The sequence below is a fragment of the Nematolebias whitei genome, chromosome 13 (assembly GCF_014905685.2).
Source record: "Nematolebias whitei isolate Nwh7 chromosome 13, NemWhi1, whole genome shotgun sequence".
Classification (NCBI taxonomy): domain Eukaryota; kingdom Metazoa; phylum Chordata; class Actinopteri; order Cyprinodontiformes; family Rivulidae; genus Nematolebias; species Nematolebias whitei.
Window position 1 is genome coordinate 45,363,717 of NC_056510.1, and position 12,521 is coordinate 45,376,237.

General features: G+C 39.5%; 1 protein-coding gene across 1 annotated transcript in view; it reads left to right on the forward strand.

Annotated features, from left to right (window-relative positions):
- popdc2 (popeye domain containing 2) overlaps positions 1-8,729 on the forward strand; it is a gene marked incomplete at its 3' end in the record, with an annotated part of 30,216 nt that extends 21,487 nt beyond the window's left edge. The window contains 1 exon segment of the mRNA XM_037686669.1: positions 8,621-8,729. Within this exon segment, the coding sequence (XP_037542597.1) occupies positions 8,621-8,729 (109 nt within the window).
- Between the last annotated feature and the right edge of the window lie 3,792 nt (positions 8,730-12,521).

Consider the following 12,521-nt stretch of genomic DNA (forward strand, 5'->3'; position numbering starts at 1 on the left):
CTAGAGCCTGTTTTGTGTAGGATTTCTCCTTCTGCCTGGCTCCCGAGCTAGTGGGGATGCTGTCTGCTCTGTGATACAGAGTCCTGATGACTCCTAACTTGTGCTCCAAAGGGTGATGGGAGTCAAACTGCAAATACTGGTCTGTGTGGGTGGGTTTGTGGTACACCTCGGTTTGCAAATGTCCTCTATCCGAGACTGAGACCTCACAGTCCAAGAAAGCCAACTTGCCTTTTTTTTTCAGCACCTCAGACTGAGGAAGTCTCTTGGATGAGAGACAAAACGTTTCTAGATTTCTTTTGCTTTGTTTTGCTTTGGTTTTTTTGAATGTCCAGAGGACCAGATTGAACTTTTTTGGATGCTGATAACACAGTTTCTGTACGCCCAATGCTGACTGACCCAGACATCATCCAACTTCAGAAGTTGGATCCTGCAATTAACTCGATGATGCTGTATCTGACTGACCCAGACAAATACACTCCATCGAAAGGCGAACTGGATTCCAATCCAGACCTTAAAGTCCTCTTTCAGCTGCGCAAACAGTTAAAACTACTTAAGGGCATCCTAACTTTTGCTCATGGACGGACGTCCTCACCCGTGTTCGTGGTCCCCCATGACCACAGGGGGGTGATGTTAGTTCATGCACATGACCTTCCGTCCGCAGGACACAAGGGTGACAATGCCATGCTGAAAGCATTAAAACAGATTGCTTATTGGCCTGGAATGAAGAAGGATGTCAAAGACTACATAAAAGTGTGCCTGGTCTGTGGCCAGTTTCAGCCATCCAGACCACTCCACAGAGCACCACTGCATAGTAGAGGCATTGCATTTCCATGGTCGGACCTCCAGATTGACTGGGTTGGACCACTCTCTAAGAGCTCTAGAGGAAATAAATATTTTCTCACGGTAACCTGCGCGTTTACCAAATGGGTAGAATGTCTACCAGCCCCTAATGACATAGCACAAACTACTGCTATGTTATTAATGAATCATGTATTCTCAAGGTTTGGACTTCCCCTCAGGGTGAACTCAGACCAAGGTACACACTTCACAGGTGAAGTAATGAAAGAACTGTGGAAGACGCTAGGCGTCAAAGCCAACTTCCATATTGGCTACCATCCACAGGCTTCAGGCCAGGTTGAGAGAGCAAACAGGACTGTGGTGAGTATTTTGAAAAAATACGTAGCCGCAAACCACAAGGACTGGGACGTGAAACTCCCTCTGGTCCTCATGGCCATAAGGGCCACTCCACACACATCGACTGGCATCTCTCCTTTCGAGATGACGGGTCGACAAATGACTCTCCCTCTACACCTGTTGTACCAACCAGGCGATGCTGCCATGGCAACAGCCTACACTACACAACAATACATGAAAGACTTGGAAAAACACCTTAAAAACACTTTTGCTTCGCCCAGAAAAACCTGGAAAAATCAGCTGAAGGACACAAAGCGTACTACGACCAAAAGGCCTCTCACGAGGAACTCCAAGTGGGAGACAGGGTCTGGTACTACACGTTTGCCCCCACAACTGGGAGAAGAGAGTCCGGGAGTGGAACTCTCGCCTGAAACTGATGCCCAGATGGACTGGACCCCATCTGATAACAGACAAACTGTCTCCAGTTGTCTATCAGATAAAAATCAGTAAAGGCCAAAAAGAGCCAATTGTTAAATGGGTACATCGAAACCAGGTTAAACCACACAAGGTCTGCAAAGAAACAAATCCAACGGGACAGCGTGATTGAATCTGACAACCAGGGTGAGGTGAAGCAGTGAAACGATGTTTCTAGTTGCTTAGTCACTACTCTTGTCGATGTTGAAACGTTGTTTATTTGGTTTTGATATTTGTTTCTGAGCACCTCAGTAAGAATGAGTTTTGTATGTATTTTAGTTGGAGACTGTAAAGGACTTTAACTATGCCAACATGCAGTTCACTCGTTAAAACCTAATCGTTGAAGAGTCAATGTAGTCAATGCTACCTTAAGTACCATAACTTACATTGGTCTCACCATCTTCAAGCCGAACCTACTCGAACAATTCTATTCGGGGGGAAAGCTAATTCTTTTTAATGAGTCTCGCCATAGACTCCAAAAAACATTTATGGGGAAACCAAACACCCAATCTCAAGTCGTTCGTCTAAAAGGCAACAGACAAGTAAACCAACTATAGTGGCCATGTAAGTCTAACATAGACAAAGTTAGCGATGGTGGTATAGTCGGAACACCCTTCTATAAGTATAGACCCCTATAACTACTCTTTTCAGCATGTTCCACCCCTTAACTGGTAGCTGTAGCTGTTCCCAATCATAATAGCTTACACACCAGGTGCATATAGGTTAAGGCCTTATGTAAAATCCCCTTCATAAGCCCACCTTAAACCACTTAATTGCATGACACATGGAACCAGAACGGCACCGACTGGACGTCACACAGCGACGACCTTCGCTGGAGGGGACTTGCAATCCTGACGTTGGTCTCCAACCTGCATCCAGTGGCCGCATCTTCAGTTCAATCGAAGGGAATCTTCTACATGTTGATTAATCAACAACTCCAATCGTTGTGGAATTACCGTTGTGGATTATATGACTTTTTCCAATGGATTACAGACTTTGTTTCCAAGGGGTTAAAGCATTGCTACAATGGAATTACCTAAACCATTGTGGGATTACCTTCTTTGACTTTTGTTTTCCTCTTGCTGGATTACATCAAGCTCAAGGACATTCGTAGGCGTAAGTTCATGTTGGAATTCATCCCCATGGACAGGCGATGATTTCCAAAGGGGGGACTGTAGTGAACTCGGCCTCAGGTCAAGACCTGCCTCTGAAGACCTTCATGGGACAGGAACTGTTATTTCATTGATTTGAATCCAGAAATACAAATTAGCTCATCCAGAGACTTTCTAATTGTATCCTGAACTAATCAATTGAAAGAACACTCTCTTTTTTATATTATCATTACTATTTTTACAATGTCTTGATAATCAAAAATGTGTTTAGTTCAAATCATTTTTAAATGTTGAAGTGAACCACTCATTTTAAATCAACTGTGAAACAGTATTAATGATTTTTAATCCTCAGTCAAAGTAGAAATCAAGTTAAATGTCTATGTTACAAAGTTATTATGCATTTTGATCTTCTGTCTGAAATGAGAAAGGAGTGATGTCGGTCAAAAGTCGGAGACAGTCGCAAACAAGTTTATCGGAACGAACTGTCATGTTTTTAAACCTCTCAGACAGAAACAAGATAAACTGGCACCTGTAAGTCTGTCATTTCTCCAAAACATTTCTCTGTCTGTTCCTAAACATCTCCGCTGTTTTTCTGACTTGTAGTGACCCTCTGATGTCACTAAAACCACACCCCTGTTGGTTCTTTCAACCAATCAGGACTTCCCAAAAGTGAACGGAAGCAGAACTCTTTAAAAGACGACACTTCCTAGTTCCAGACATGAACCGAAGTTCTGGGAGAGAACAGAAGTTCCATGGAGAACAGAAGTTCCGAAAAAGAACAGAAGTTCTGGAGAGAACAGAAGTTCCGAGAGAGAACAGAAGTTTCGAGACAGAACAGAAGTTCCGAGAGAGAACAGAAGTTCCAAAAGTTCAGAACAGAGTGTTCTGCTGGAGAAGGTGAAGTCCACGGTGGTCTTTTTCTGAAAGATGACACCTGTCTGGAGGGTTGATTCAGGTCATCACGCCAAAGACCTATTCAACATCTCAGGAGTTCAGCACATTTGCTGAAATTCCACTTAACTTAACCCTATCCTTCGGGGAGTTTATTTTGGAAGCTGGGCCAGTCAGCCTCGTGGTCCCAAGTTGATGAGAAGCGGATACAAATCCCTGGAGGAAAAAAAGACTCAGCCTTGCTGGACGCCAGGAGAAGGCCTCTCTGAAACCCCACCAAGGTAAAGAGTCGACGCTCGGGTACCATCTAGCTGAAATCAGCGGGAAACATGCTATCTGGTTTCAAACAAGATAACTCCCCATCTTTTCTTTATTATCTTAGTTAACCCTAAGTATCCACTTTTCCTTCAAAAACTTTACTCCATCTCTATATTTCTCTGCCAGTAAAGATCAGCTAAAAAGTCTGCAGACATTAATTTAAGATCTAAGGAAATGTCTGTTGTTTCTATTAAGTAAAACGTGCCAAGTTTTATTAATCAGAGCCGATCAGAATAATCAAGTGTACAATGTTTTGATGTTAAATTTTGATTCTGTTAATAAATGACCACATTCATTTTGATGGGTCAAAGAAAATTAACGTCTCACGTCACTGATTAGACCATCTCCAACACAGTACCTCTGTCACATATCTGTCAAGTAGCTCGAAAAAGAGAGAACACGTTATTAAATATTGATTGTAGTGGAGCTCCTAAGCTAACTGAAGCTAACCTAACCCTACATCACTACATAATAAATTATTTTAATTCCTGATTAAATGCAATTCATCCTGCCATACCTGCAGTGTCTTCAGACTTTGCCAGCAAATTAAAAGTTGAAGCTTAATCATTAAATTATTATCTTTGTGTTAGATTTATTTATAAATCACATTTAAACACTGCTTGTTCCAATTAAATTAAATAAAAAGTAACACACGTTCTCTATCACCGTCATTAATCAGATAACAAACAAACAAACAAACAGCAGCTTCATCTACCAGACAGACTGACGTTACGTTTTCTCTCTTGAAACAGAACAATGTGTTAAATTGTAGAGACTCACCTGCAACACGAGTTGGGAGTGAGACATGTTGTATCAGCTGCAGCTCCTTCCTCCACCTCGTGACTCCGACATGTTTATGTTTATCTCCGTGGTTCTCCCGTGTCGTGTCGGCGATTTTCAAAGCTGCATGTTTCTCATTTTTTTATCTTTGTGAAGTTCTCCCACACTTTGGAGGACTTGGGTCGAACAGTTTTCTCTGCGTCGGTCATTTGTAAAATTTACTTAATTTCCTTTCAAAACACGCCTCTGCTCTGCTTGCACCTCGCTCTGTTCAATTCGCGTTGCAGTTTTTTTTTTTTCAAACTTTATTCAGTCAGTCAGCATTGACAATGAACTGCCCGTGAACAAAACGAAACGACTTTGCAGCGCCGTGAAAGATGCATAATCGCACGACACAACGAATCGATAACGAAATTCGTTGCCAACGCTTTTAATCATCGATTTTTATCGATTTTATTGATTCGTTGTTGCAGCCCTAATCAAAAGAGACCATTGTTTCATCAGTCTCCATGATGACATCCCTCACCTTGTCCACAAAGTCCATGGTGTTCTGTATGTGGTGTTCTGAGCTGCCAACTAAAGGGATGAGTACAGACGGCAGATATTTGGAAACATTGTAAGTGACAGAGTTAATCATGCTAACGATTGGTCTTAAAGGTACACCTTGTTTGTGGATTTTAGGTAAACCATACAGACTAGGTGTGGCCTCCCCTGGGTACAGTCTGTGGTACAGAAAACGGTCAATAGCCTTGTCCTGCTCCAAAATTTTCAGGCAATCTATTAACTTCTTCTTGTAACCACTTCCTGGATCTCTTTTCAGAGGTTCATAAGTGTTTAAGTCACTAAGGAGTGTCATAACCTTCTCATGATAGTCTTTCTGGTTCAAAATCACTGTGCACCTTCCTTTGTCTGCTGGGAGAATGATGATGTTTTTGTCCTTGCTAAGAGTGGTGAGTGCATCCCTCTCCTAGCTACTGATGTTGGAAGGTGGTGGTTTGGCATTGCTGAGGCAGGATGAAACTTTGATTCTGAGCTGTTCTGCTTCACCCTCTTTCATTTTGTTGTTGCGGATTGCGGACCTCTATCACATTCATACACTGATGGGACGCACATTGGAGGCAATAAGGGGTTAAATGTCTTGCTCTGGGACACTTCAGCATGTGACTGATGGTGGAAGCAAACCCCCAACTCTGGCATTGGAGGATAATTGAACCACTCAGCCTCAGCTGCTCCTTTCACTTGCTTTTCATGGTTTCAACCATTTTATTTTTATGATAGCATTTCATTATCTTTATTCCAAATTGGTTCTCTCCTCTAATTATTATTTTACTGTTAGCTTTTAGCTAGTAATTTATTTAGAATTTAGTTTGATAATTACTGTTTTTTCCTTGCATTGGTGTGCTGGTGAAGATTCTCAGTCATCCAGGACATGATGAATTCAAAAAGCGTTCAATACAAAAACAACTGGACTTTATTTGTAACAGAAGACGTTTCGCTCCTCATCCGAGGAGCTTTCTCAATTCAAAGAGCAGAGAGTGAGAGATACAGGTTATAAGGCTGAGTGAGATAAGACACACACACACATAAGACACACACACACACACACACACATAAGACACACACACACACACACACACATATATGTAGATTGGCAGTTCACACCTAAAAACCTAAACAGTAGGTCTTTGTTCCTCTAATTCACAGTCGAGGCCCCTCTGTTCCCATCAAGTGTGAAAACCGACTGGGAATCTGTTTTAAAGTTGCATTATAGGTTTTTGAAAGTGGAAATCTGAGGCCTCCTCCTCTGTTAAGAGATGGCTTTTCTCTTTTTACATAAATTGCTTCCTTCACCCCCCTCTCACAGATGGTTTAACTAGCTTGTTGTCATGTTAGGTGATAAACTGACTTACTTCAACATTTTATTTATCACTTTGAAGCTTTTGAGATGAAGAATTCAAAAAGTAATAACTCAATATTGAAAATGTTCTAATTGTCACTCATTTTTCCAGCACAGGTCACACACATTTTTTTCATTTAAACACACATTTGTTGATTTAAAAAAGCATTCGATACTATTGACCACACTATTCTCCTTGAAAAATTAAATCAATATGGTATAAGAGGACCAGCATTACACTGGGTATCTAGCTATTTGAAAGATAGGAAACAGTTTGTACAAATAAATGGTGTAAGATCTGACCTGTGCAATATCACTTGTGGAGTTCCTCAAGGCTCTGTACTTGGACCAAAGTTATTTAGTTTATATGTGAATGACTTAGTGAATGTATCAGGACTCCTCAAATGTGTCCTTTTTGCAGATGACACCACATTTTTTTGTTTGGGTAAAGATGTGAAACGGATGATGAAGAATTGATGAAGACAGAATTTGATCAAATACAAACTTGGTTTAAACTTAATAAATTATCATTAAATTTAGACAAAACTAAATACATGATATTTAGTAACAAAAAGAGAACTGTTGATGATCCATTTAAAATTGAGGGTGTTGAGATTTGTAGAGTTAATGAGATGAAATTTTTGGGTGTAATCATTGATGAACAGCTCACATGGAAAAACCACATAAATTCTGTAAGAACAAAAATATCTAAATCTATTGCAGTACTATACAAAGTCGGAATTATTAAATGATACAGCTCTGTACATGTTGTATAACACAATCATTGTTCCACATTTAATCTATTGCATTGATGTTTGGGGGAAAGTGTGTAAAACATTTACAAAACCTATTTTTATTTTACAGAAAAGAGCTGTAAGAATTATCACCAGAAAGCATTACTGTCACCCATCAAGTACATTATTTTATCAACTGAACTTATTGAAGTTCCATGATTTGGTAGATTATAGTATTTTATCAGTTATGTATAGGGTTCAAAATAACACATTACCATTAAATATCCAAAGAAATTTTGTTAAAAGGTAAAGTTGTTATAATCTTAAGGGGATAGAGATATTTGTCAAACCAAAATTCAGAACTAGTCTGAAGGGAAGGTCTACCTCAATCCAAGGAGTTGGATTGTGGAATGTTCTAGAGAGTGATGTGAAAAATGACAAGTCAATGTGTACATTTAAGAAAAAGATCAAAACTGAATTGTTAAAAAAATATATATGAAGCAGCTTAGTGTGTGTTTTGTATTAGAATTAGAAAAATTAGAAAGAGTTATTCATTTTGTTCTGTTACTTGAAGATTATTATGTCTGAAATAATTGTTTGAAAAAAGGGGCAGATATAATAAGATTTTTTCTTCTTTCTGCTGCGTTTCATTTTAAATCTTTTGTATCTTTTTAATATTATGGAATTGTTTTGTACTTTTTTAAAATGAATAAACTTTATACCATACATTTTTTTCTTAAAATAAAAGTTGATTTTCATTTTTTAAAATGAAACAGACACCAAGACTGAAGAAAACGAGCATTTTTTCTAATGTAAGTCAAATGCTTTTGCAGAAAGCATCCTAGAAGAAAAGTCCTGTCAGACAAGAACCAAATATTTATTTGAAATCAGATTTAAATCATATTTATTATCATATAATATCCCCTTCTTGTAGTGAATAATTTTGTTCTTTTTGTGAACACCAGAGTGTCATGTTACATTGAAGGCATTTTAGATTCATAGTTCTAAAGAAAAGTTTAGCAAAAAAAGGCAAAAGAGCTTTTAGCTTGATATTCATCTGGATTAGAAACACTTATTAGCATTTTTTTTAATTCAACCTTTATTTAAACAGATAAATCACACTGAGCCTCGGAGACTCATTTACAAGTGAGACCTGTTTGGACAGACAAAAACAGTGGTTAACTACATAAATGCCAGACCCAGTGTCTCACTCCCTGGGTCTTCAAAGTGACCTCAACCTGCCTTTGTTCTCATGATCCCATCCTGTATCTCTCTCTCAGGATCAGTGTATCTTTGGAGGGTCAGTTTCTGCATTACATCCACCGACACCAGTTCCTCGATTCTCCAGAGTGGGAGTCCCTCAGACCAAAGGAGGAGGGCAAGTTCCAGGTAGGGGACTCAAAGTGCACAATTCTAAGGGAAACACCGTTTTAACTTTTCACATATAGTAAACATACATAGAGTAAAACACACACATACACATATGTGTTGTAGCGATATGGGGCTGTATATATACTGTTAATTATCAGTTATGAGTTAAGCTCATAAGATATGCATGTATTATGCAAATAACCTCGTTGTTTGGACACAACCACTCTCTTGGAGAGGAAAATCAGTCTCTATTTACCCCAAATTAATGTAATCTGAACGTGAGTTATTTTCTCATGTTTAAAGAATATCTAATCAATTTATATACACAGATATGCCAAAAATAATCACAAATTCAGTTGATTTTTATGTATTTTATTATAAAAATAATCTGTGCTATGATGAAGATTATGCATAACAAAAGTTAACTGAATAACAAATAGCTTTGCATCAAAGGTCTATGTTATGTATTTTCAGTTCGACCTTTAAAGATAATAACTTCACACAACACGGCGAGATTAGTTATTAGCGTTCAATACCTTTGCAAAGCGGGAGTCATCTGTTTTGCCAGGGTGAGTCTGGTATTTATTAGATTCAAGTGGGGCATGAAAACAGGTCAAGTTTACATGAACAAAGATCTTATCAGGATGACGGTCAGAACATTTCAGAAGATTTAGCTTGTACAGATAGTTTCTTGATAAAACGTCCACTTGATGTAAAAGTAGAACTTTCCAGAACTTACACACAGCAATGATATAAAGCTGAACCAAAATAACCCTTTTGTTCTGTACATACAAAACAGATATTAATATGAGATAGAAGCGTTTTAAAATGATAACAGAGAAAAACTCCCTCCTTTTTATCATTTTATACCAAAAAGAACTCATAAAAGAAAAAAATAAAAGTTGAGCTCTTTATGAGCTCGCAAAAACATAAAATAAAAACAAAAACACATATTATTATTATTATTATTATTATTAGTAGTATTTTTTTTATACTGGTGAGGGCTGGAAAGAAGAGCAAGCATTTCACCTTAGTACTTTTGTTATACATTTTCAATACCAGAATCATAGTGCATCTTTTACACAGCATCGTCACAGTTTAGGCTCACATCGTCATATTCAAGTTTGTCCACTGGTCCCAGTGGATCATAATCATCTTGGGTCATCTTAGCTTGATACAAATTGATAAAAATAGGAACAACACTGCAAAAAGTTGGAGTGAGAATTTTGAGGAGGAGATACCACCAGTGTCCGGAGGTGAACCATTCCCAGAGGGAGTTGCCTATCCCTCTGGAGTCTGCAGCTTGAAGGTTCCTTAGGGAGGCCATGGCACCTCGACGTGGGTGTCATTTTCACCCAGGATATAAATGCATCATTTACTCCTGGTGAGAGCACACGTACCCTCCTGAGCTGCAGTTAGTAAATCCAACCAACACCATCCGGTTTTGTAGCACTATCAGCTTCAGCGTGCCGATTTCTTCATTTTGTCCAAGCGTTGGGGCGAGGTTGATGAGAGGGAGAGTTGGTTGTCGCTGTGGTGGATGAGAATTGTACCGTCCGATACCCAGACTGGGGCACAGATGCCGGTCCAGTGGTGAGGCAACAAGGGGTACAGGCAGTGACCACACAGCCACATGACATCAACGAGAGTCACTGTTGACACGCTAGAGTTTCTGGACTGTAGGGCTGTGTACCTGAGAAAGTCTATGATGACGTCACAGCCTGTGGTGTTTCCCAGGAAAAACCCTGGAGTTGTTATGGTTGTCATAGTGATGTTGCCGGTCGCACTGTTGACAGTGAAGTACATTATGTTTGATGAAAGGGGTGTAGCACAGCGTATACCTTTGATCTGGTGGTGTGCTGGTCCAGTAGGTGGGCGGGGTTGATCTGGTTTCTAGTTCAGGCTCTGCAGAGTTGTGTTTTGGCATGGTGGAACAAGCATAACAGCCTTCCTTGGTGTGACTGCCCTTCAGGAGTTGCAGATAAGCCTTCCATAGGTTTCTATCACCATCATGGTCAGGAGTGAGGTTCTGCAGCCAGTCTGCCACGTCATCATGAAGGGGGTGCAGGCCTCTGGAGATGTCGAGATAACATGCTACAGTCACAACACAGCAGAGAATCCACCTTGCATGCGGACTCCCCATCGCTGCTAAGGACTCAGAGTCACCAGACCTGTAGGTCCTAAAGGGTAGGGATCGTTGGTTGTTTCACAGACGTTGAGATGACTTCCCACTATAAGGACAAACCTCTTTGTGGTCTGACTTCCCCTCTACCCAGGTGACCTTAAGGGTCCAGCACCCTCTGAGCCTTACAGTGACTGAGATGAAATCCAACTGGGTCGTTCAGGGATCTTTACTGCATTAGGTGTCGTCAGCAGTACTTGGAACGGTCCTTCCCAGCGGGGGACGGTCCCAATTCTTTCTTTGGATCACCTTTATGAAGACCCAATCTCCTGGCTGGATTTGTGATGTTTTCTGTGGAAAAAGGAAATCAGGAGACAGTGAAATTTGTCTTTTCTTTTGCAGTGTTACTGGTCTGTCAGTAGAGGTCAGCAGTGTATTGGCTGTCTGTGTACACTTCTGCCAATTGATATGTACGTCTAAAATTTCAGTTGCCTGTACAGTTTTGTAAAGAAAAAAAAATTGTATGTATGAAAATGTGTATTATAGATAGCTCCCTCCTGTTGACACATGGAAAACACCCTGGGTCAAAAACAGCGGCAGCTTTAAATAAGGATTTTGGTAAGACTGGTTTGTTGTCTACATGATAGAGCTTTTCCTCATTTAAATGAGTGTCTTTTGTTTCCCAAAGTTGTTTTTTATGTCTTGAAATGTATTTATGAATTGTTAAAATCTGGTTTCTTAGAAGCTAAAGCATCTGATGCTATTATGTTTTATTTTTTAAACTGAAAACATTTATCTTTGGAGATTTGTTTACATTAAGAAACTGTAGAGATGTGCTACTCATATACTGTATTTTGCCTCCAAAAGCGGGTCAAGTGCTGCAGTTGTCATGCCGGGGCATTAGTTGGCGCTATGATTTTGTATCTTCAGTTAACGCGCATGCGTGCTGCCATAGCCTGTACTTCCTATGAGCTAACGTTTAGCTAACCCTGCTGGTAAAAGGTGACGAGGCAAAAACTGGATCCTGTCTGGATTTGTGGGGAAAAAGTCGACATTTCTTGACGGCAAACAGGACCGCTTTGTCTAAAAAGTCCACATTGGTCGTCGAGTGGACCAAAACCGAGTTTCTGGTCGGGTTGTGCAGTCCAAAAGGGACGTTTGGAGAGAGAGAGATGCCGGGTGAGTTATATAACTGGATTTAGTAGTGGGTTTAATTTAATTTTGTGTGACATACAATTCGTGGTGGTGAATAGAATAAAATAAATCTGTCGCTTTTATTTTTCAACTTTAGTAGCTTGCAATGTTTATCAATGTTCTAAATTTGGTTTATATAATTTTCAGCGAGTTGTATGTTGCTGAAAACTTCAGTTTATCTTGCATGCAAACATAAATACTGTTTATAATTACAAACCGGATTCCAAAAAAGTTGGGACACTAAACAAATTGTGAATAAAAACTGAATGCAATGATGTGGAGATGGCAAATGTCAATATTTTATTCGTAATATAACATAGATGACAGATCAAAAGTTTAATCTGAGTAAATGTAACATTTTAAAGGAAAATATGTTGATTCAAAATTTCACAGTGTCAACAAATCCCAAAAAAGTTGGGACAAGTAGCAATAAGTGGCTGGCAAAAGGAAATTGAGCATATAACAAACAGCTGGAAGACCAATTAACACTAATT